General features: G+C 34.9%; 1 protein-coding gene across 2 annotated transcripts in view; it reads right to left on the reverse strand.

Moving 5' to 3' along the window:
• Positions 1 to 975: 975 nt before the first annotated feature.
• The window catches only part of ACSL4 (acyl-CoA synthetase long chain family member 4), an 89,722-nt gene continuing 64,464 nt past the window's right edge, over positions 976 to 26,233 (reverse strand). For both annotated transcript variants that reach the window (XM_081115362.1, XM_081115361.1), the window contains exons 9-16: positions 23,079 to 23,150; positions 18,460 to 18,599; positions 17,252 to 17,424; positions 15,286 to 15,360; positions 12,587 to 12,778; positions 10,502 to 10,616; positions 7,282 to 7,439; positions 976 to 2,665 (exon numbers count right to left, since the gene is read on the reverse strand). In XM_081115362.1, coding sequence (XP_080971488.1) covers positions 2,508 to 2,665; positions 7,282 to 7,439; positions 10,502 to 10,616; positions 12,587 to 12,778; positions 15,286 to 15,360; positions 17,252 to 17,424; positions 18,460 to 18,599; positions 23,079 to 23,150 — 1,083 coding nt within the window. In that variant the 3' untranslated portion in view covers positions 976 to 2,507. The remainder of the gene's footprint in view (positions 2,666 to 7,281; positions 7,440 to 10,501; positions 10,617 to 12,586; positions 12,779 to 15,285; positions 15,361 to 17,251; positions 17,425 to 18,459; positions 18,600 to 23,078; positions 23,151 to 26,233) is intronic.

Consider the following 26,233-nt stretch of genomic DNA (forward strand, 5'->3'; position numbering starts at 1 on the left):
ACATTTGAAAATTAAAATATTTTTCTCCAAATCCCACAGTCTTTAACCCGTTTTCATCTCACCTCAAAACATTTGTCCTATGCTATCAAGAAAATATAGATGAGGATTTTTAATCAGTCTTTATGACCAAAGAAATATCACTTTCCTTAACTTCTGACTTTTAAAATCATTCACCCGTGTCTCTGTTCTGAAAAGCCATACAATTATATCACCACTTTAGAAAAAAAAAAGAATCAATACAAATATCAAGGAGGCAAGACACTTTCATTAAATTAAAGCAAAGGTCACAAGTGTTCTACTTAGAAATGTACATTAACTGTAGTAAAGTTTTAAAGTACACTTTATTTGAATGGCTGACATGTAAGAACAGTGAATGATTTAAACACGTATAGAAATGTAGGATCAAAATCTTTAGGCTCAAATACTTAAAAATTCACTATGAATATGGAAAGATTTGTTTACATAAATATGTATATTTCCTAATGAAAAATCAGGGGGTAGTGGCATCTCCCTGGTCCCTTAACAATATTTGGATTTTCGCAAAGAATTAGCAGCACCCAACCCTAAGTGTTAATTACGTATTTCTAAAGGACCTACACAACAGATTAGTTGGCAGTGGTCTAGCTTTTGGGAGATGGAAGTGGGTGGGGGTGCAAATATCTGAATATGCATGCACTTGCACATTTAAAATCACCATTCTGAATGCGGGCGAAAGTCATATATTGAAAATGTCTAAGGAAATCATCCTTAAAGGATTAACAGTGGGCCAGGAACAGTAGAAGCTGAATAGTAGTCTACTTGATAATAATGGTTCATCACTCCTCAAAGGCAAGTTGGGAAGAATGAAAATACTCACATATACATAACTGCAGGGAGAACTTGCCTCAAATTTTACACTGCAGAACACTGAACAGAAATCTTTACAAAAACCTTCGTTCTTGATAATAATAACACCAGATGATTTTTTTCCTTTTTACCACCATATACATAACATTTAAATAGCTTCCTTATAAATATTTTAGAGCAAAAAGAATGTATTTTGTTGCAGTGGTGGCCCACATCTGTACAAAGCAATATAAGCTTTATATATATGTAAAACGATTAAGAAAAAAGTGCAAAGAGTAACAGTATTAAGATTTTTTGCTGTTTACAGTAACTATGGTTCAAGTGTGAATATCTATCAGGGACATATAATCCCTGATTTTAATTAAAGATTCAAAAAGAAGCCCACATGCCAAGTTACTGTACAAATATTAGCTCCTTATTGAGTAACTTCCCTTCTCCCGAATCCAGCATTTTCCAGTTTTAAACTCTTCTCACAAACAGGAAAAAAGTAGTAACAGTGTGTTCTTCCCTTTAACTTCCCCAAACTCATCCAAGTTAATTAATCATTCCATACATTCAAACAAGATATTGGGGAAGTCATAACCCGCTTTGCTAAAATTAAAGCAAAATGAAAGGTTTTCAAAATATGAACTACTGCTCAAGAATACAATCAGAACCGCAAGCAGACCTTAAATTACATGTGTAATTTAATATGAGCACATTTTAAAATCAGTCCCTGCTATCAAAGATCAATTCAGAGTCTAAATCCTTTCCCAGGTTTAGTGCTGTGCAAGGGTGATAACTCTATAAACACTTCGGATTTCATCTTTCCTAACAGAGAAAATGCTTCCTATTAAAATTTGAATAACTTCCTATCAGTTTACTCTTGGTCTCAGTCTTCTATTTTGAACAGAGAAAGATAATTTTCACCATTTTTTCAAATGTACTTAAGTAATCTTTAGTCATTCAAATAATTACAGTTACTGATTTTAGACCTCCAAATTTCAAAAACAGAAGTACAATTTCCCTTTAAATATATTACTAGATATTTTTGGTGAGTTTATGTTGTTTTAGTCTTAATTCAGGCACTGTAATTATTCACAATATATAATAATTCTATTCTAACCTATGCAACAATTATGAATCCTAAAATGGTTTGCAAGGTGTTGATTCTCTATGTTATAGTATGATTTAATTTCCCCTTCAGGACAAATGTTTGGAAAAGAATTTAAAAGGCCTGTAGCACTTCTGTTTTGAGTAGTGTTAATATATGTTTTTTGTCATGCTTAATATTTTTAAGCTTCCTCTGAACTAGGAAGACAATAGACATTGGAAGCTGCAAATTTCATCAAACTACATTCTACTACAACTCCAATGGATTTTGTTCAACACTAAATAATTTTCTCATAAAAACAAGTATCTTAGGCTAATTTTTAAAAACAGAATTTTTACTCTAAAATTAGTAACAACTAAAAGGAAGCAATTTTTCAATTTCAGCTTCACTACGACTATGTAAAACTAAGTTAAAGTTGATTCAACAATTATTTTAATCACGTTTGGGGTTTTTTATGATCATGTCTTTAGAATTATATACTTCACATTCTAACAGATAGTTCAACAAGGCTTAAAAGTCTTAAAAACCACCAGGCCACCTACTGCGCAATTATGAAGAGAACAGCATTTTATTTGCCCCCATACATTCTCTCAATGTCTTTGAGGTAATGGTTCTTCAGTTCTTTCCTTTTCAGTTTGAAAGCATCAGTGACCAAACCAGTTTCAGGGGTCCATGGTTCTGGGCTCAAGCAAACCTTGATTGGAATTTCAAAACGCTCCAACTTCACTGGAATGAGAAGGGGGCAGGTACAGGGGGAGAAGGGTGGGGAAGTAGGAGAAAAACAATTAATAAAACATGAATTTTGCAGGATTTACCTAGATAATGCAGGGGATGAGGCAAGCTTATTTAACCGTATGTTAGTTGATACCACTAGCTTACAATTTCATTTTATGTTCCTCAAAGTATATATAAATTGTTTTAGTTAGATAGTTTTGGTGTATGAAGCTTTTATTCTAATATATATATGTAGACAATCTCCCTCTTAAGAGTCTTTCTACTTGCCGTTCCCTCTGCCTGGGATGGTCTTCCCCATTGCAGATGCACAGCTCACTTCCTTACTTCATCCCAGAGTCCATTCAAATGCCACCTCCTCAGAGAGAACTTCCCTGGCCACTCATAACAAAACAGAAGTCCCTTTGTCTCTCTCTGACTCCCTATATCTTCTTACAATGTTTTCTTAAAAAAAAACAACTGACCACTCGATGTATTATATATTTGTCTCACCTATTATAAAAGCAGAGTATTAATTCTGTTCACTGCCATCTACAGGGCTACATGACAGCCCTCAAAAAATATATCCACATTTATTAATTCATTCTACAGAAAATTAAGTCTCTAGACAACTGTTCTTCATAAGCTTTATTAAACTTTCAAGTCAGAATAAAAAAGGGGATTGTGAATTTCATACTTTTCATTGGTATAAAATGCAGCATATTTATTATTTGAGAGAGACAACTCAACATGTTGAAAGAAATGTAAGAAAATAAGGGCACAGAAGCAATAAATACAGTTTTAATAATTTTAAATTCAATAAATTACATTTCATCCTTATTAATACAAGCTCATCCTTAAAATTCTGAAGGCCCACTGACAGTAATAGGAATCTACAGATGAGCTGTATTTTATACGCAATTATTTAAAACACCAATTTTGAAAAAGCAAACATCTGCATGTTTAAAAACGACTGCTAATAGCCTACTGACTTTGGAAACAACTTGGTTTCAGTGACAACTACAAAAGAACTCAAATTCATGGAAGTTTTTGTTCTAATACTAGTATGAGTTTTATGAAAGATTGGTTGAATTAGTTTATTAAAAATGAGAGAAAATTATAAAGCTGAGTGTGAAAAATAATCGTTCAAATTACTTAAAACCAACTTTAAAAGAAATGCCTGAATAGGTAGAAAAAGAACAAAAACTTGCTCAAATTAATCATGTCTATCCTGTTGATATATTATAGCCTAGTTACATAGCAGTGCCTGAAATAAGCCCATCTGTTCCCAAGATCACATTTGGATCTCAAGGAAACAAATTCTCAACTATAGATTTGCCTCCAAAATCGTTTCTTTCATATTACTGTCCCCACTTACACAGGTTCTAACCCAGAAACACTGACCAAATTGGGACAAGGCAGGCACATTACTTCAGTTGCACAAGAGCAAATTTAACACATTTATATAAAAGTTCCTATATTTAATCTTTATTAACTAAAATCCTGTTCAAAGCTTAAAAAAAAAAAAAAAAGGCTGCATTAGAGGTTTTGTTTTGGGAACTCCTAAACATTATCTAGTAACACAGGCTATAGGGAGCAAAGAGCAATCACAGTTCCTATAAACAGAATAAAATGCCAACAAGTAGGCAAGATTAGTGGAAAGGAAAAACAAAAATGATCTTACAATGTGGCATTTTTCTATGAATTACCTAGAACACTACAAAATGTGACCAGCAGGTGGGAGTAAAGAGCAGCTTTTCTACCCACTGGTAGTTGAAAAATCACCTCAAAACAATTTTGTACTTTGTGTTATGATACTACATATATTTCACACTTATATTTAAAACATGAAAACAACTGCTATGAAATATGTATAAGTTCAGACAGATATAGATGGATACAATCAAGATTATTTTATACATTTCGATGTCTTAAAATTATAATTTCAAACAAAAGGTTGACAAGAGAAATCTTTGTGGCACAGAAAAGCTTATGTGTTCAGCTCATGTTTAGTTCATTATCCAAATCATGAGTTGTTCAATTTCATTCCTCATTCCAGCACAGAAATGTTATGGGGGCCTATCAGGTCCTAGAATTTTATTCCATTTTCCACCTGATTGTGATACAGCTTGACTTTCCCCATTATTGTTTTTCATAGTTACATGACAAATTATTCAAGTCACATTCTACTCCAAGAGTACATTCAGAGAGTGACTAACAGCTTATAGGCTGAAATACTTATCGAAATACTACATTTAAAGGGGGAAAATCTGGATTTATATCAGTAAAAATTCTGGTAGCATGGTGATATTAAAGGTGTGCTCTATCAATAATACCATAATTAACAAAACCATCATTAAGAAAGAGAAACATTAATTCACTATCTTTATGGTAATAATAAGCATCTGTTACTTAAATAACTTTATAGTGCCCAGAGTTAACTATAAGCATGTTTTTCTTAAGGAAATACAGTTTTTCAACTTTAACTTTCTAGCTAACATTACTACCTATATTTCGAAACCAAAATGGAACCTAAGTAGTTAATTTAAAAAATAAATAATAGTAGTGTGATTAGGAAAATATGTGTAATTGTGCATTTATGACAAGAGTATAAACTAGCCCAGTTTTTCTGGAGAAAGAGGAGTTATTTGGCAACATAGGAAAAAACCTTTAAAATATACATTTTCTACTTTAAGCAATAAATTATAAAATATATATATATATAAAAAATATACATTTTCTTTGACTCAAAAATTACATTTTTAGAGATTCATACTAAGAAAATCATTACATAAGAAAATAACTGAGTATACAAGATATGTGTTATATTTGTTCATAGTCGGAGGAAAAAAGAACTCATCTTAAAAGTCAAACAACAGCACTTAAGTGAATACACTTATACTATAATACTATTTAGTTATTAAAAATTATAATGTAATTCTATATCTACTGACATAAAAATACTGATAATGTTCATAGGTGATTATATACCAGAATGCAATGTCATCACCCAAAGGTAACTACTATCAAGTGATTTTTACTTCCTCCTTTATATTTTTCTATATTGTCCAATATGTATAATGAATACAGATAACCTACAATCAGAAAAATAATACTTTCATTTTTTAAGAGGAACAGCAACAGGTGAAAACTAGGTTAACAGCATCCAATTAAAAATGAAGGTGACATATTTCATCTCTACTCCCCCTATGAAATAACTTAAACAGTTTAAAATAATTTTTAAAACTAAAAAGGCATTAACCACAGGAAAAAATAATCTAAAACGAAAGAAAGAGAACACTGGGAGACAGAGTTCAATGAAATTTTAGAAGACCAAAAGCAATGTACTAGCAGTCACTGTTTGGGAGCCAAGAGAACTGCCAACAAGAAGCCCGTAAGAAGCAAACCCATCTCCTGGGATGGTGTCTCTGAAGACAGATGAGCAGTACACTGTTCACAGGACAGTTCTCCTTCATCCTGCTATTTCCCAACCAAGCTGAAGACAGGTTTACTTTTTGGAATAACTGAACTAGAGACTGAACTCAAGGACAATAGGGAGAGGGAATAAAGCTGGAAACAGAAGGTTTCAATGAGGTTAAGACTCACTCACTCCACTCCCAGCCTTTTTCCAATTTCCTCTTTTGGGCTACCAGAGTACTGGCAGTCAGGCTAACAACCCCCAGGCAAGAAACTGAAGAAGTAATCTTTGGAGAAGTAGATCAATGACTCAAGACACTAACATTTGAATAACTTTCCAGTGAGCCCAGTAAAATTTACAAACAGGTTTTCAATACTTCATGTTCAAATGTGAATAGACAGACAAGAGTCAGCAGATATATGAGAGGCCATGACCAAAGTAAACAGACAGTGGAACTTGGAGAAAACAGCCAATAACAGAAGATAACTTCATAAAAGGAATCCCTCTAATATCCTCAGAAGAATAAGAGAGGACATATTAACTGCATACATGAAAGAACAACAGGATGCTATTGAAAGAACACCGAGAAAGTAGGAAAGAGCTCTGGAAAATAAAATTCTGATACTGGAAACTCAAAAGATAGAAGATGATAAAGTTAAGGACGCTGCCAGAATATAAACAAAATTGATGTAGAAAACAAAAGAAGAAAATTAGAGGATTAAAGCAGGGGAGATCCAATCTCCATATAAAAATAGTCCCAGGTAAAAACACAAACACAATTTCGAGGGAAAAACTGAAAGAAAAACAAACAAACAAAACATAATACACAGATATTTCCCAGAACTAAAGGGCCGAGACCTCTAGATTCAAAGTGCCCACAACAAGTAGGATACACAATGATAGATAATAAAAGATCCACACAAGGTCACATCATTATGAACTATCAGAACAAAGGTGGACCATTCCAAACACAGAGTAGATGATTACTTAGCAAGGATGTTGCAACATGCAATAAATAAGTAGATAGGTTATTCTACTATATAACATTTAAGAATCCTTCCAACATGAAAATTCATTATATATATTTAAGGAGCAGTTTTCTAAACCCATGTATTTTATTATAAAAACAAAACAAACAGGCATCTTGAAGAACCTATTCAAGACACCATTAAATGACTTTAAGGGATTTAAAGTCAAGCAATTTCTTACTTACTGGCATTTGCAGCTTCTCTAATTTCTTTCAGTATTTCAGCTTCCATAGCAGGGTTATTGCAGATATCAACCCAAGTGCCTTCCACTCCTTTCTGTTGTGCCAAAAGTGTCAACCTTTTCTGATTAGGAACCACAAAACTAATCACATAGGACTGGTCACTAAAAATATATAATATAAAAACAAAATAGAAATTAAAACTCTGAAAGCAAGTAGTTTTCAATGAAATAATACATTACAATATAATTTCAAATGCATACTTCTTTTTGTTACAGTTTCATTAAGAATAAAGCCATAGTACTGGCATAAAGACAGACAATATAAACCAATGAAACAGAATAGAGAGCCCAGAGATAAACCCTTGTATATATGGCAGAATGATCTTCAACAAGGGTCCCATGATCACTCAATGGGTAAAGGACAGTCTCTTCATCAAATGTTGTTAAGAGAACTAGACATCCACATGGAAATGAATGAAATTGGACCTTTACCTTATACCGTATACAAAGATTAACTGAAGACCTAAACATGTAAGAGCTAAAATTATAAACACTTAGAAGAAAACATAGGGAGAAAGCTTCATGACATTGGATTTCACAATGCTTTCTTGGCTATGACACCAAAAGCACAGGCAATAATAAAAAAATAGACAAATGAGAATTCAACAAAAAATTTTAAAAATTCTGTGTGTCCATAACCCAACTTTGTACATTCATTCCCCTGCTTATAATTAAATCTGCAGTATTACACCCTAAAAAAAATAAAAAAAAAATTCTGTGTGTCAAAATATAGTCAATATAATGTGAAAAGGCCATCTATGGCATTTTAGAAAATATTTGTGAATCATGTAGTTGATAAGCAGTTAATATCTAGAATATATAAAAACCACCTATAACTCAATAATAACAATAAAAAATAACCCAATTAAAAACGGGCAAAGACCTAAAACCATAAAATTCTTAGAAGAAAACATAGGGAATAAGCTTCTTGATATTGGTTTTGACAATGACTTTTTGGATTTGACAGAAAAAGCAAAGGCAACAAAAGCAAAAATAAACAAATGGGACTACAGCAAACAAAAAAGCTTCTGCAGAGCAAAGGAAATCATGAACAAAATGAAAAGACAACCTAGGAATAGGAGAAAATATTTGAAAATCATATATCTATCTGATAAGGAATTAATATACAAATTATAGATAACTCATAAAACACAATAGCTAAAAATAAATAAATAAATAAATAAATAAATAAAGCACAATCTGATTTTTAAAAGGGCAGAGGAACTGAATAAACATTTTCCCAAAGAAGCATACAAATGGGCAACAGGCAAATGAAAAGTTACTCAATATCTCTAATCATCAGAGAAAGAAATGCAAATCAAAACCACAATGAGATATTACTTTATACCTGTTAGAATAGCTATTATCAAAAAGACAAGAGAATAATTAAAAAACAAACAAACCATAAGACAAGAGATAACAAATGCTGACTAGGATGTGGAGAAAAGGGAACCCTTATACACTGTTGGTTGGAATGTAAATTGGTTCAGTTACTCTGGAAAACAGTATGAAGGTGCCTCAAACATTTTAAAACAGAATTATGAACCAGCAATTCAACTCCTCAGTATAAATCCAAAGGAAATGAAAACAGGGTATCGAATATATAATATCTGCATTCCCATGTTCCCATGTCCTTTGTAGCATTAGTCACAATAGCCAAAATATAGAAAAAAATCAAGGTATCTATCAACGGAAGAATGGATAAAGATGTGATATATATGCACATACATATATACATACATATGTACATACATACATACAAAATAAAATATTATCCAGCTATGTGGAATCTTTTTCTATGTATAAAGTCAAATTCACAGAAACAGAGAGTAGAAAAGTGATTGCCAAGGGCTAGGTTTGGAAGAAACAGGGAGAGGTTGGTAAAAGGATACATACTTTCAACTATAAGATGAATAAGCCTGAGGATCTAATGTAAATCATGTTGACTGTGTTTGGTAACACTGTATTGTATAATTGAAAATAAGAGAACAAAATTTTAATGGACAAAGGACTTGACTAGACATTTCTCTAGAGGTAATATACAAATGGGCCAACAAGCATATGAAAAGATGCTCAACATCACCAATCCTTAAGGAGAGATAGTCCCTCTCACCCATTATTATAAGTACTATAAAAAATAGATACAAGTGTTGGTGAAGATATGAAGAAATGGGAACCCTTGTGTATTACAGGTGGAAAAGTAAAAATGGCGCCGCTGCTATGGAAAACAGTATGGGAGTGCCTCAAAACATAGAAGTAGAACTACCACAGGAACCGTTAATCCCACATCTGGGTATATATTGGAAAGTATTGAAAGCAGGAACTTGAAGAGATATTTGCATATCCCTGTTCATAGCAGTATATTCACAATAGTCAAGAGGTAGAAGCATACCAAGAGGTCCATGGATGGATGAATGGCTAAACAAAATGTGGTCTCTATATATACAATGTTACATAATTTAACCTTAAAAGGGAAGGAAATTCTGACACATACTACAACATAGATGAATCTTGAAGACATTATGCTAAGTAAAAGAGGCCAATACTGTATGATTCTATTTATATGTAGTATCTAGAATAGTCAAATTAAAAACAAACAAACAAACAAAAAACCCCCACAAAAAAACAGAGGAACTGAGGGGGAAAGGAAAATGGGGATTGTTTAATTGATATATTTAGATTTCCAAGATGAAAAGTTCTGCAAAATATACTTAACATTGGTGAACTATACACTTAGTAAATGGTTAAGATACTACATTTTGTCTGGAGTTTTTTAGAAATTTTAAAGGAATTAGTAAAGCCCATAAAAATAAAACATTAAAATATAAAGAAAATGGTTTAATCTCTCAGGTTTTTATTTAGAAAATTTGTACTAGCTGTGTTATCTTCTTAGAAAAATTAATTATGCTAAGTTTCAGTTATTAGGAAACTTAAATGAGTTTTGTGGCATAGTATTTTGCAAGACATAGTAGGGGTTTAATAAATAGTTAAAATGTCTGGATTATCCCAAATAATCTTGCATTCAAGAACGTTCAGAAATATATAACATTCCCCAACTCTGATGAAAGTTTCATGTGTCCCTCAATATTATTATACATAATCAAACTTTTTCCAATTATCCTTTTACTGTAAGTATATGAAACTAACATAACTTTTACAATTACCTTTTGGCAAAAGCACAGATGTTGTCAATAAGTGGACAGTTTTTTAATGCAGCTTCCACTTTCCCAAGAGATACATATTCTCCTGCTTGTAACTTCACCAGATCTTTCTTACGATCTGTAAGTCATAAAGAATGTTAAGTTATCCATAGTCCATTTTATTAAGGTCTGTACAATTATGATTTTTAAAATCTCATTGCTTAATCTTTATTTATAAAGATACTTCTAAAATCTTATTATACACGTCAGTTAAGAAAATGCCTAGGTTGCCCTAGCCTGTTTGGCTCAGTGTATAGAGCGTTGGCCTATGGACTGGAGGGTCTTGTGTTCAATTCCAGTCAAGGGCACATGCCTGGGTTGCGGGCTCGATTCCCACTGGAGGGCGTGCAGGAGGCAGCTGACCAATCATTCTCTCTCATCATTGGTGTTTCAATAACTCTATTTCTACCTTCCTCTCTGAAATCAATAAAAATATATTTTTAAAAAAGAAGATGCCTAGGTAAAATAAAGAAATACCAGCTAAAATTGCATACACTATACTGAAAGCTTTAATATCTTATAATCTTAAACATTATAACAAAGTTAATAGAAGAAACAGGACTTTGGATCACTAGACTCGAATGGTAGCTCTGCCAGTTACTAGTTATATGATCCTGGGCATGTCAGTAGACCTTCCCAATCCTCAGTGTTATCAGGGATAATGACGCCTACCTCTTATAGGCATGCAGTACAATATATGGCATACAGAACATGGTCAATATATATTAATTACCCATTGTTCCCTATGTGACATTATCTTGTTAAAATGGTAGTGCTCTAAGGATGTCTGACACAGGATGGCACAGCATGAATAAACATTAACTTGCCTTATGACCTTCATGTGAGTGTTGACTTGCTTACCCATAGCCTGGGAACCCACTCTACATGCCAAAAGAAACATTTGATTCCAGTGCAATTAAGGATCAAGAAAAACGTGGGGTGTATTGATTCTAGATTGAGCCATATTTCTTAAAAATTTCCCCAACAGACCAAACTTCTGGATAAAAAGTCAAATTTCCCTAAAAATATTAACTATACTCATATCAGATAAGGTTCCAGAGACAGATTTAAATGGATTACTAGAAATATGACTGAGGAAATTTTATGGCTTTAAAAGGACCAGACCAGAATCCTTATCAGCTAGTCAATTTTTTATTTAACTTTTCCTGATTAAAGTGAATAGCGTCTGGCCAGTGTGACTCAGTGGTTGAGCGTCAACACATGAACCAAGAGGTCACTGATTTGATTCCTGGTCAGGGTACATACCCCGGTTGCTGGCTAAATACCTAGTAGGGGGCATGCAGGAGGCAGCCTATCAATGTTTCTCTCTCATCAATGTTTTTCTCTCTCCCTCTCCCTCTCTTTCTAAAATCAATACAAAATATATTTTAAAAATAAATTAAGTGAATAGCATAAGGGTCATTTGGCATAGATTTCATGAGTCTATTTCAGTAGGCTCAAAAACGACAATGCAAAACCGACATTCTCAAAAGAACAGATTAATGTTTAGGATTGACGTTATAATTTCCGAAGGTTCAGGGCTAGCTAGAGCCATATAAATGGCGACTAGGGAAACTGGGCCCAGAATGCCTCTTGGGTGAGGAATGAATAGAATAGGGTATGTTACAGTAGATGGTTAGAGAGAACCACATGCCATTGACCAAAAAAAAAAACACCAAAAAAAAATACCTCTTCTGAGCAACTTTTGTTTTCTTATTATCCATCTGCTATTTTCCTGCCCATCCTCCCCATCTCAAATGCTGCTGCTGCTGTTGCTACCACTTACTTGATACAGGCACTGCCCTGCTCTAGATATTTGACATATATAAACTCATTTAATTCTAATAAAAGCCATACCAGGTCAATATGCTGTGTCTGTAAAATGTCCCTATTTTACAAATGGAGAAGCACAGACATAAGTTAAATAACTTTCCCAAAGTTTAAACCAATGGAACCATCAACCCTATCAATGACTTGACCAATATTATCTTTCATATATGCTGAAGTTGCAAAACCTAAAGAAAACCACAAACAAGGAAATACACTGACCGATAATCTGCAAACATCCATCAGGATGGAATTCTCCAATATCACCAGTACAAAACCACCTTTGGCCATTCTCATCCACAGAATAATCCTCTGCCGTCTTCTCTTCGTTTTTAAAATATCCCATAGAGATATTTTGTCCACCAATTACGATTTCACCTCTGGGGTTTGGCTTGTCATGAATTGTATAACCACCTGGAAATCATTGAAGCAAATTAGTTATTGTTCTAAAACAAAATGTACTTGCATTACTTTTTAAAATCTTTATTGTTGAAAGTACTACATATGTCTTCCTGCCCCCTCATTGACTTCTAGCATTAATTCTTTTTCTTTATTTTTTTCTTTATTGATTAAGGTATTACATATGTGTCCTTATCTCTCCATTGCCCCCCCACCCCCCACTCATGCCCTCACTCCCCTGGTGTCTGTGTCCATTGTTTAGGCTTATATGCATGTATAAAAGTCCTTTGGCTGATCTAGCATTAATTTTTAAAGATCCTTTGAAAATATTTTCCTGCTGATCAAATTGTACATCACTTTATTGGAGAATATCAGTTTGTATTTATGCAGATTTACATGATGACAATGGGTGACTGTGATAATCACCAGCCACCACCCACCCTAAACCTTCCCATGACCATAATATTTCACACTTAGAATATCATTAATGTTTAGGGTTCATAGAGCTCTCTTTGTTAAGATAAAATTGTTCCCAAGAAGGGTAACACTGAAAGCTGTTGTAAGTAAATTAATAATCTGTTTATAGCAATGCATTTCGAATTTTTCCTAAGGAGATTTTAATCAAAGGGAGCAGATAGTAAATGCCTACAAAGGCAACAACACTAAATGATAAGGGGAGGCTATGGGAAACAGGAGATAAATTTTATTTTATTTTTTAAAATATATTTTTATTGATTTCAGAGAGGAAGGGAGAGGGTGAGAGAAATAGAAACATCAACGATGAGAGAGAATCATTGATTGGCTTCCTCCTGCATGCCTCCCACAACCCAGGCATGTAGCCTTGCCTGAAATCCAACCTTGGACCCTTCAGTCCACAGGCCAACGCTCTATCCACTGAGCCAAACCAGTTAGGGCGAAATTTTATTTTATTAATTTTTCCCATGACCAGTCATGACTTTAAAAATTAAAACACCAAATTAATTGACAAATAATCACTAAAGTAGTTAATCAGTATTCATTATCTGTTTATTACTGAATAAGGCTTACTTTAAGGTAAATATATAAAAATCTGACTTATAAACCGACATGCTAATTAGATTTTATGTCATCAGAGGATTAAAAGCAGTATTCCCTTCAGCTGTTAGATACTCTTTAAATAGAAAACTATTCAATATTTCAAGAAGATGAACCCCACTGTACGTAGGATCTTAATAGGCATTAACATCATGCCTATTATATAAAGCAAACTTTCCTTCATAGCAAGGAAAACTCCAAATAAATACATATCCAAAAATGGACCCACTCCCCAAAACTGACATTGCAGCACAATACCAGGAAATCAGAAAATAAAAATTAAAGGCAAAAAATCTCCTCATTGAGTTTTACTATATACTTTGTTTCTCTGATTACACTGTCTAATGAATAACCCATCTCATAAAACGATTTTGAAGCTGGTGCTCAATACACAAGGATACATACAGTAGGTTTATAGTTGTGAGTATGTGAAATAGAGTTTATTCTTGTAGGATTTGTATTACAATTGTAAACCTACTTTTTGCCCACTCTACACTATCTACATTTTCTTCAGATTTTCATTCAAAAATTGGACGGGCATTATCATGGGAGAAAGGACTTATTCCCAGGATATAAAATGCTTGGGAATGAAATTGGCTCTTCAATATAGTATTTTTTTAAAAATGGTTATTTTCTCATAAAGCCCCAAAAATAATGCACATAATAAAAAAGCCACATAGCAGAAACACTGCTAGAAACTTTAAATTTATGGCAATAAAGCCTATTCATTTTCTTGGGTTTGAACAACCTAAGGGATGTCCTCTAAAGTAACCAATCCTTTACATTCTCAGTTTGTGGTTCCATCCCAAGCTGTATATTCTCTTAAAATCTTAAGCGTTTTAATTATTCTTCCTTTATCTGGCAAGGCTAGGTTGTTCATTGTTAATTTTGCAGTTTAGATATATGTTTAGTGTTTTTTTAAACAATTTCATCATAGGAAGACACAAAGTGTTTTCCTTTTGTTGTCAACTGATTTGTAAAAACGATTACCACTAATGTCTGTAAGTGCAGGTTTCCTCTAAGTGTGCTTGCTTTTGCAGTTACGTACAAAAATTCAACTATACAAATAGTTGGATTATTGAGTCTCAACTATAAAAATGTTTGCTGGGATGAGGACCTAAGAAGCTGTGTGTGTGTATGCGTGCGCAGTACGTGTGTGTGATTAGTCACTCAATCTTCTGAAAATGATACACATCTTCCCCTAACCCAGGACTGCTCCACTAAGAATTTTTCCCCTTTACCATCAACTATTCCCAAATTCAGAATGATCATGGCTAGATTTGAGAGATTTTCTTTTCCTCTTGGCAACCTACAGATGTTACTGAGAAAAACGAAAGCATAGGAAATAAGCCACAACAGACTACCTAACACTTAAAAGAAATGGAAGTCATTAGGCTCACAGTGGTTTGTAGCATAATTAGAATCACTAGCACTTATAAAAGTCTTACCTTCCTGCCAGTCTTTTAGCTTAATTTCACAGCAAATAAGAGGGGCTCCAACTCTGCCAGTAGTATAGTCGGTAACTATGAGGGGAAAGCAACAAAGATATTAGTACCACAGTCCAGGCTCGCACCAATGTGGTAACAGGAATATTAGAGCTATAGCCAGATTCTGCAAGATGACAAAAGAAGAGAACATAGTGAGAGGAGTACCAACTGTGATCATTTTTCAATATGTCAATTTCATTTCAATAGTGCAATCGATTCCAATGTTGTTACATCATTTTTTAGTCTCATGACTACATTTCAGATAATTAAGTACAAAAATCTGTTAAAGGAGGAAAGCTGGCTCCACCATTATCTATGTGGATTCTGATAAGACAGATTTTGATTGGAATTTCTTTTCTACCATTCAGTGATTGGCTGTGAAATTTAGACAAGTTATTTAACCTCTCTAAGCCCTCATTTCTTCATCTATTTCAGATAGAAACATACATAAGGATTAAACAAGATTATATGTGGGCAAAAATAAATTGTTCAATAAATGTTAGCTGCTATTATCAAAGATGATGATGATATTATTCTTTTGTAATTTGTGATTTTTACTAGCAATATCAAGCATTTATGGACAGCCTATTATATACCTAACAATATATTAACTACTGTGAGGACAACATAAGACAACCCTGCCCTCAATGAGCTTACCAACAAACTTCCTGGGAAAAATGCATGTGAAACAATTTAGAGCACATCGAAATACTAAACTACATGGTATTGATGTTGATCACAGCAGTGTCTTCGAGACTGGAAAGATCTACTAGTATGTAAAATGAAATAGTTGGGGAAGACTTAATTGAAGAGTACACTAGAAGATGGCTGTGACCAGTTTTTTAAAACAGGGTAGTCCAAGAAAAGGGAACAGAAAATACAGAGAAGTGGGACCAATAATGCATGCATGGGGAATGGTGAGAAGATTGGCTTGTCTAGAGAGAAGAGCCAGGTATGTATACACGTGGGGGAAAATGCAAAATAATAATGCGTAGGTGTAATGGTGTCAGATTAAAGAGGTCTTGAAAGCTAGGCTCACTGGGTGTGAAGCAATGTTTGAGGTGGATGATTCTGACTGAAGTATACAGGATGAATCAGAAGTTACACATTAGAGTCAGACATAGCCACTGAAAGGCTGTTACCTAAGAGCAGTATGAAGTAATAAAAGGTTGGATGCTAAAGGTGGCATGTAGGGGAGGGAGTGATCCAGTGAATAAGTGGGAAGAAATGATCAAATTTAAATATATTAAAAATAATCGGATGATTTCAAAGCTTGAATGGTTTTAAGGATGGTAACACGACTGTCACAGACAGTTTGGGATAATGGCATTTGGACACTGTAACCAATTTTGGACACAATAAATTGAAAGCAAAACTGGGATAATCCACAAAAATTACTATGTCCATTGTTTCACAACCTGGGGTGATTCTGACCCTCAGAGGATATTTGGCAATGTTTGGAGATATTTCATTGTCACAACAGGGGGGAGTAGGCTACTACTACTATCTAGCCATTAAACATCCTATAATTAATTCCTGGGAGAACCCCAAACAATAAATATCTGGTTCAAAATTTCAATAGTGTCCAAGCTGAGAAAACTGATATAGGCTATTGAAAATAACAGAAGAAAAAACAAACAAGAAGTCAGGGCAGGAATACAGATTTGAGAGGGAACAGAAAAAGTGATACTTTATTCCAAGACTGCAGTTCTCTAAAGAAGAGAAAGAAAAGGTCATAGGACCATGACGAGAGAATTCTGAGGACATATGATACTGAACTAAGAGTTTCTAAAACTCAAACTATGTAAATTTGCACTGAATCCTGATATTATTAACAAGGTACAATATAATCATGGTTTACAAAGGTAGTTCAAACAGGCTTTATAAATAGTGACTAATATAGAATTGCCACGTTAAAAATGCTTACCTTCAGTAACTGTGCCAGCACCACACGATTCTGTCAATCCATAACCCTGACCAACTGGACAACAGAAGCAGACATTCATGAATCGGTGTGTCTGAGGTGACAATGGTGCTCCACCAGACAGCATCATACGGACATTCCCTCCTAGCAGAGCCTTCACCTTTTTAAATAGTATCCTTAATAAAATGAGGGATTAATTATTGCAGTGCATGTATACATTATTCTTGGAGACATGCTAATTAATAAGCTCTGGGAAAGATTTCTTAACTTTGGTTGAGACATCTAAATTTCAAAACCATGGTGATAATGAGAGGATAACAAAGCAACAAAGAGTGACACCTTGAAAAAATGCCACATTGCCCTAGCCAGTTTGGCTCAGAGAATAGAGCATCAGCCCATGGACTGAAGGGTCAGAGGTTCAATTTTGGTTAAGGGCATGTACCTTGGTTGCAGGCTAACAGCCTGGTCAGTGTGTATGCAAGAGGCAACCAATCAATGTGTCTCTCTCACATCAATGTTTCTCTGTCTCTCCCCTTCCCTTCCACTCTCTCTAAAAATCAATGGAAAAAAATATCTTCAGCTGAGGATTAACAAAGAAAAAGAAAAAAAAATGCCGCATAGACTCTTAAAATTTTTTCAAGTGCAGTGTTGGGGAATTACTTTGATGCACAGTAAATGAAAGAAAATTATGATGTCAAAGGAAAAATATTTTAAGTTATCTTTGGAACATTTAGTCATCTACCTTATCTCCCAATGAAAAACATTTTCCCATCTCCACGCCCCAGCATTGCATTTAAAATAGTTATATTCATATAGTTATTACACTATTTTATGAAAACAATAAATCAGAAACCTTCATGCAGAATAAATCTTGAAAATCATTTTTTTAAAGTTAGAAAGGTCACTGTTTTTAAACTCAAAAGTCTTGATTCAAAAGTTTATTCCAGTTTTTCTTCATAAGACCAAGTTTTATAATTATATCTCAACTATTTACTCAATTATTAAAAATTGTTAAGTTGCCAAGATCACTGTTCAGGGTCTTCTGCTTGCTGTATCAGCAATGTGACTTAAAAGTAAATTTTAAAAATTCAACCTTATTATCATGGTGGTGATGCTCAAATTAAATTAAGTTGCCATTTACTTATCTTCCAGATGTACAAACACAAAAAGATCTAAAGACTCAAAATAAAGAGTCTATAAAATGTACTTACAGATTACAAAGTGGTGCATCATATCCCTTTTTTATCTGTTCCAATTTGTAATCATACCCTATCTTGAACAGGGTTTTCTGAATATAATTCATCTCTTGGACTTTGCTCATAACATTCTTATAAATTCGATCCATGATTTCCTATAAGGTAAACAAAATATTCAATAATCTGAAAAAATTACACGAACACTGAGATGGTCTTTAGTTGAAGATACCTTATTTATAATATCTTATGTAAATATCTTTAGTATGATAAATATATTTACTTTATTACTTAAATTCATCTCTCACATAAAGGTAATTTTTCTAAATTCTGCTCTTTCAAATATATTCACTTATTTTCAAATAATGCCCAAACACCAAACTATGTTGACTGTAATCCTAATGTTTTTTTTTTCTTTTTTACTACTACATTGTAAATCTTACAGTATGTCATAGAGCTTTACAGTTTCTTAAAATTATGTCCCTGTAATTTAGGCAATACTATTCCATTTTAATAGAAACTCAGACAACAAAAAGGAACAGGATTCATGCTCACAGTGCCTTGGAAAATTAAAAATAGTACTAGGTTTTGGATAATATAACTCCCACGCTAATATATACAAAATAAAAAGCAAAACAAACAAAAAAAGCCCAGACTATTACTAAATGATGTTTTCTTGAATTACTTAGCACAAATTAACAGAATTATTATATAAAGCACACCTATTTATAAATACCTAGTTTTAAATAGTGAAAGTAGCAATTAGCGTAAATTCAGTTATGCAAAGATAAAAAGCTGTTCAGGTTTTGGATAATATAACTCCCACGCTAATATATACAAAATAAAAAGCAAAACAAACAAAAAAAGCCCAGACTATTACTAAATGATGTTTTCTTGAATTACTTAGCACAAATTAACAGAATTATTATATAAAGCACACCTATTTATAAATACCTAGTTTTAAATAGTGAAAGTAGCAATTAGTGTAAATTCAGTTATGCAAAGATAAAAAGCTGTTCACAAATGAGGATAGCAGAACCATCCCTTGTTATTACTCTGAGTGAAATAAGACAAATACTGCATAATCTCACTTGCATGTAGAATCTAACAAAGCAAAACATATAGCAATAGAGAATAGATTGGTGGTTGCCAGGAGCTGGGGGTTGGTGTAAATAGGGAGATGTTGAAAAAAGGGTGCAAATTTCCAGTTAGGAGATGAGTAAATTCTGGGAATCTAATGTATAGCACTCTGACTATAGTTAACAAGGCTGTATTGTATACTTGACAGTTGCCTGAGGGTAAATCTTAAATGTTCTCACAACACACACACACACACACACACACAAATGGTTAACTGTGTGAGGTGATGAATGTGTTAACTTATTGTGGTAATCACTTCAAAATATATACATATATCAAATCATCATATTGTGCATGTTAAACTCACATCCTATATAAGCCTAATATGCTAAGTGTCCAGTAGACCAGTCAGCCATTCAACCAATCAAAGAGTAATATGCTAATGATATGCTAAGGCCGCTCAACTACTCGTTATGACATGCACTGACCACCAGGGGGCAGAGCTCCAACCGGTAGGTTAGCTTGCTGCTGGGGTCCAGCTGATCAGAACTGAGTGAGACAGGCTGGACATGCCCTGGAGCCCTCCCACAGTCCCTCCCCTGCTGGCCAACCTCCCATGTCCCTCCCTGGCCCTGATGGTGCACCAGTGGGGTCCCTTGTCCTGGCCTGCACCCTCTCGCAATTCGGGACCCCTTAGGGGATGTTGCAGAGCCTGTTTTGGCCTGATTCCACAGGCCAGGCCGAGGAACCCCACTAGTGCACGAATTCGTGCACCAGGCCTCTAGTAATATTATATGTTGATTATATCTCAGTAAAACTGGGGGGGTGGAGAGGCTCCTGTGGCATTCAAACATGGTACAATGTTATTTTCTCCACTTCCACAAAAGGAATCACTATTGTCTAACTAAAATATTTGTCTAGATCTGTGATTGAGAAATCCCAAAAGTTCTCTAAAAGGGCTGTATCATCCTATAAAAGTGTCTGGGATGGCCTAGCTGGGTGGCTTAGTTGGAGAGTCGTCCAGTACAACAAAAGGTTGTGTGTTCAGTCTCTGGTTGAGGGATGTATGGGAGGCAACAGATTGATGTTTCTTTCTCTCTTTTCTTCTCCCTCCTCTCTCTCTCTCTCTCTCTCTCTCTCTCTCTCTCTCTCCTCCCTCCCTTCCTCTCTGTCTAAAAATCATTTTTTTTAAAAAAAACAACACATATCCTTGCATGAGGGTTTTAAAAAAGTGTATGGCCGAAACTGGTTTGGCTCAGTGGATAGAGCGTCGGCCTGCGGACTGAAAGGTCCCAGGTTCAATTCCGGTCAAGGGCATGTACCTGGGTTGCGGGCACAACCCCAGTAGGAGATGTGCAGGAGGCAGCTGATCGATGTTTCTCTCTCATCGATGTTTCTAACTCTCTATCTCTCTCCCTTCCTCTCTGTAAAAAAAATCAATAAAATATATTTAAAAAAAAAGTGTATGGGATGCTGAGGTTAAAATGCCATGTAGGAGGAGACAGATGTGCGAGAACCAGTTGTACTGCTGCTTTCAATACTAGATATCAATCACAGGCACAGAAAGACCTCAGTGAGTAAGGAACACACACAACTACAACAAATTGCCAGGATTTATTATTAGTACATTAAGTCACCTTTTTACCTCAACCTAATTACATGATGTTCAATTGAGTCACCGCTTATAAGAAGTAGTGACTTCCTCTGAATTCTCACAATGTGAATATTACAACATAAAGTGGATCTTTTAGGTTGACTAAAAGAACAAACAGAAAATAAAACCTTTACAAAAAACAATTCTCAATAAAAATATTTTTAAAAGCTTATTTATAGATGAGTGTGAGGAGCTAAGAGAACCAACAAGGTTGGGAGAAGCATCAATGGACTAGCAATAGTTATTATGCCTAGGCCTGAAGAAGTGTAAGGAGATAAATGTTACTGAAACCTGAATGAGGACTGCAGCTAGGGGAAAGACCTGGGTATAGCCAATGGGAAAGAGGCTGGTCAACGCATGCCTTAGGACTCCCAAAATTGCAGCCCAGCAGGGAAGTAGCAAAGATAGTAAGCATGCATATCCCTCTCTCACACTTCCTACCCTCTGATCTCTCATGAGTGCCAAAAACTGGCTGAACCCAAAAAGAAATCAGAAGGCAGGCAAGCCCTGGTAATTCATTCACAGAAGTTAGCCTCCCAAGACACAAAGTAAAGAAGAATGGACAATGAACAAATTGGAAAATACACAGCGTATCAGCTAACTCTTGTTTATTCTTCAAGCTTAAATTCAGATATTACTTCCTAGATTTCCCAGCCCTTCCCACTCTCTAACTATGTTCTCTGATATGGTTTACTAGGGACTCCTATACTTTGGATAATAAAGCTAACTTACTATTTCCCAAAACAAAACAACAAAAATAATCCTGAATGGACAGCCATAGTGGTTAAGAAGACTCTGGTATTAGACTGGTATAGTTCAAACTTCAACTCAACCACTATGGGATATGTAACCTTAGGCAAGTATTTTTCTTTATAAAATGTGGATGGCAAGACCTATGTAGCAGGGCCTTAGGAGGAATTAAGTGAGATAATCTATGTAAATAAAGCACTTAGCACAGTGCCTTGAACATAGTAAGTACTACCCTACCTATTATCAGGAACATTTTAGTTTGTATTCTACAAACTAAATTCTACAGCACCTCTAAAAAGAAAGGCAAACGCTACTCTGACTTATTCTAATTCTTTAGTTATTTGGTAAATTCATAATTAGAAGCTAAAAAACCCAAAGTATTTTCCATCTCTAATTCTTAGAAAAACTTCATTATCTAATCTTAGATTTTCCATGTAAAGGCATTTCTGTGAAAGATATTAGGATAAGATTTAAAGTCTGATCATAATACAAGCAGTAGTGATACCCATCCCCACTGGAGTTTCTAAAGCCTAAAAGTATTAGAATATGTTTGATTATACCAGCATTGCATTAAATATTTCAGAATTTGTCATTATAAGGCTATAAAATGTAACATCTTATTTGTATAAAAGGAGGTATTTCACATAAGGATTTTGAATGAGAACTAAACCTTTTTCTTTGAGAGCTCTCAAATGACAGCTTTCTAGGTCATCATAGGGTCAGGAGGCTTGGATTCTAGACTCAGCTCTGTCACTAAATAGTTCTGTCACTAACCAGCTCCGTAACCTTGGATACGCTCACTCTGTTCTCTGGGATGGCCTAGTTTTCTCCATTTTTTTAAATTAAGTGATTAAACAAAATGATCTTTAGAACATATTCTACCTTTAAAGTATTATGCCAATCCTCAGTCTAGGTAATTTGACTTTGGTCATTTTCAGCACCTAATTTTCAAGTATTAGCAAACACTACCAGCTATACATTTCAGAAGTTTGCCAATTCATCTTTCCCAACACTTAGCTAAGGTCTTAAGGAACATATTTGCCATAATATATACAAGAAAAATTATCTCAAAATGCACACAAATACCTAAGAACATTACTTTTTTAAAAATCCAAGTTGCAAGCAACAAATGCCATTTATAATCTGAACTTACCGGAACAGCTGCCATGAGAGTTGGCTTCAGTACAGTACAGTCTCCTTTACTTCCTTTTTTAATTTTGCTGGACTATATTAAAGAATAAGTAAACAGGATTAGGGCAACTAAACTTAGTAAAAAATGTTATAATTCAAGTGCTAGCAATAACAAAGGCAGAAATTTATACATGGAATATGATCTTCTACTGCCCTGTGAGTTATTGGTTAGAAGTGTCATAACCTATAAGTCTGAAGTAGAAGTGCTTTAGTGCTTTATCCCATAGATTATTTCTTCTAGCACATGTCAGCCTTCCTTAGAAGAGAAACTATGATGCAGAAGAAAGGAGAATAGGATATTTTGGTAAATCAAGCATACTTATTAATAACATTACCATCAAACACAGCACTGACCAGCCATTTTTCAATAAAACAAAACCCCTCACCTGAGGTAGATCAAACACTAAAACAAAGTTGAAGATAATTTTAACTTTCTTTTATTAGATAAAAGGCAAAGCCACCATCTCAGTCACCACTATGAACATAAATTGATACACAGAAATACTAACTTGGTAACATTGTGGTTGATAGAATACTGAAGACACTGCCAGTGACCATGTGGGGATATGCACATATATTTGTAAATGCGTGTAAATTTTTTCCAAACATTTCTTTTCTTACTTATATACATAAGTACTATCGGGGATTTCAAATGTCAGAGCAGTAGGTAGAAAAACTGATAATTATCCACTGAAAGAGGTAGATACAAATAAGAATCTGCTATAATGCTGTTGGTCTGTAAGTTTAGCTGTGTCACATGTTAGCCATGGCCAACACAGGTGAGAAGAAAACCGGCTCTTAAGGGGTCCTAGGTACTACCAGTTCTGCCACAGAGAAAGTTCTTCTGGTAGCCCTAACCGGTTTGGCTCAGTGGATAGAGCGTCGGCCTGCGGACTCAAGGGTCCCAGGTTCGATTCTGGTCAAGGGCATGTACCTTGGTTGCGGGCACATACCCATTAGGGAGTGTGCAGGAGGCAGCTGATCGATGTTTCTCTTTCATCGATGTTTCTAACTCTCTATCCCTCTCCCTTCCTCTCTGTAAAAAATCAATAAAATATATTTTTTTAAAAAAAAGAAAGTTCTGCTGGTAGAATTTGATAGCTTTTATCCTACTTTTCTTTATGACAAATAGAGGAAATAAAATAACTTCCTGGGTTTCACGTTTGTGCAAGTGTGTGCACATGTGCAAGTGGAAACATACACGTGCGTATATCCATACCATACACAGAAGGCTGCTGTGTGGAGAGAAAGATGGGTTTTTATGTCCTTCAAGTCCAAGCTGATATCCATGTGCTGCTGACCAGTTTTTGCTATAGAGAGTGGTTCCAGGATAGCAGTGGCCACAAGGAGTCCTTCCTGGCTTTCTTTATTATTCTTAGTAATATTCCATTTCTTGTCTTTATTATAATCACACTAACCCTAGTTTTGACAATATTGCTATCATCTGCTGGCTTCCAATACGGTTTCTCTGGTCTTCCACCTTTTTCTGATTTCTTATGTAATGGATACTCTTGGGTGTTTGATTCCTAGTCAGATTGAAGCTCTTTATAATAAAGTTTATTAAAAAGGTAGGTAGGCCCTGGACGATGCTCAGTGGTTAGAGAGTCAGCCCATGGACCAAAGGGTCACAGGCTCTATTCCTGGCCAAGGGTCCGTACCTTGGTTGCAGATTCTATCCCCAGCCTTGGTCGGGGCTTGTGCAGGAGGCAACCAATCAGTGTGTCTCTCTCACATCGATGTTTCGATGTTTCTCTCCCCGACCCCCCACCCCACCTGAGGAAAAAAATATCCTCAGGTGAGGATTTAAAAAAATGTAGGTATGAATGCCCCTGACAGTATTATAACAGGATTCTAATGTACTACTTGGCCTGAGAGACAGTTAGAATGAAGTCAGACCAGCAACAGACTCCAACTGCCCCCGATCCCTACACTGAGGCTATTGTTTTCAGAAAGTCAGTGAAAGCATGGGCTTTTGTGTACTTCTCTGCTGGGGTGAAAGTCACACTCAAAGCTTATTGAAACTCCATAAGCTGTTTTGAAAATATCTCTGAACATTAGAAAAACTCACTACAATGCATCAAATGTAATCAGCACAACTTTTTCTTTCAATTTTTAAAATAATTTAAGTCCCAGTTTCATTAATAGATCTATTATGACTTCACTAGATCAAGTTCTGTTTAGCAATTTACTTGGTAGTTTACTTATTTTATGCATCACTATGCTAGCGGATTTTAAACGTAAATTTTTAGCTGAGTGGCTTAGTGAAATACAGCATGTTCTCCATCTTACAAAGAGGTTTGTGGTCCGTAAAGTACAAAATAGGTAATTATTTGGAACACAGAACATTTTCTCATGGTTAAGCCACTTAAAAGACAGATGGATTATCCTTGGAGTTAGAGTCGTGGTAATGACTATTAGGGGACACAAGGGACATTCTGGGGTTCTTTTTTCCCCATTGATCTAGGTGCTGATCATCACAGAAGCCTACATATATATGCATATATTAAATTTAATCAAGCAGTACTCTTAAGGTTTGTGTACTTTAAGTTTACATCCAAAAACAACTCCCCAAAGATGATTGTAATCTCAAAAAAATAACAAAAATATATATATTTAACTTTTTTTGTCTTAATATTATAAAACCTACCTAACCTCCACCTAAAATGGTATGTCTACCAAAAAAAGTACTACAATTTCTAATTGTGAACACCAAGGGGACATCTTCCCACTAAATGCATGTTCCATCAAGACTCCCAAATAAAAGGCAGCATTTCCAGGGGTTCTGAAAAATGACAGCTGGGCCTTCAGTGATGGAGCCTCCAATGATGGGAGAGAACCAAATCATTCCTACCCATAGACAGTTTATCTTTCAGCATTTTGAGCTCCAAAACTCCCTTAGAAGCTCTTCTCCCCACCCCACAGTGTCTGGCTAAAGCTTTTCTACAGCCAAGGAAAAAATTAATCAGAGCTCCGGACAGTAGGTATTAGATCTGTGAATTCAAATGGGCTTACAAACATGAATTAGCCCCATCCATTGTTTGACTTCCTGCAATGAACAACAGAGAGAAGGGAGAAGACTGACTCAGGGTAGAAATATGGGGGCTGCTTTGATATGCT

This window comes from Myotis nattereri, assembly GCF_964212035.1.
Source record: "Myotis nattereri genome assembly, chromosome: X".
NCBI classification, from domain to species: Eukaryota; Metazoa; Chordata; class Mammalia; order Chiroptera; family Vespertilionidae; genus Myotis; species Myotis nattereri.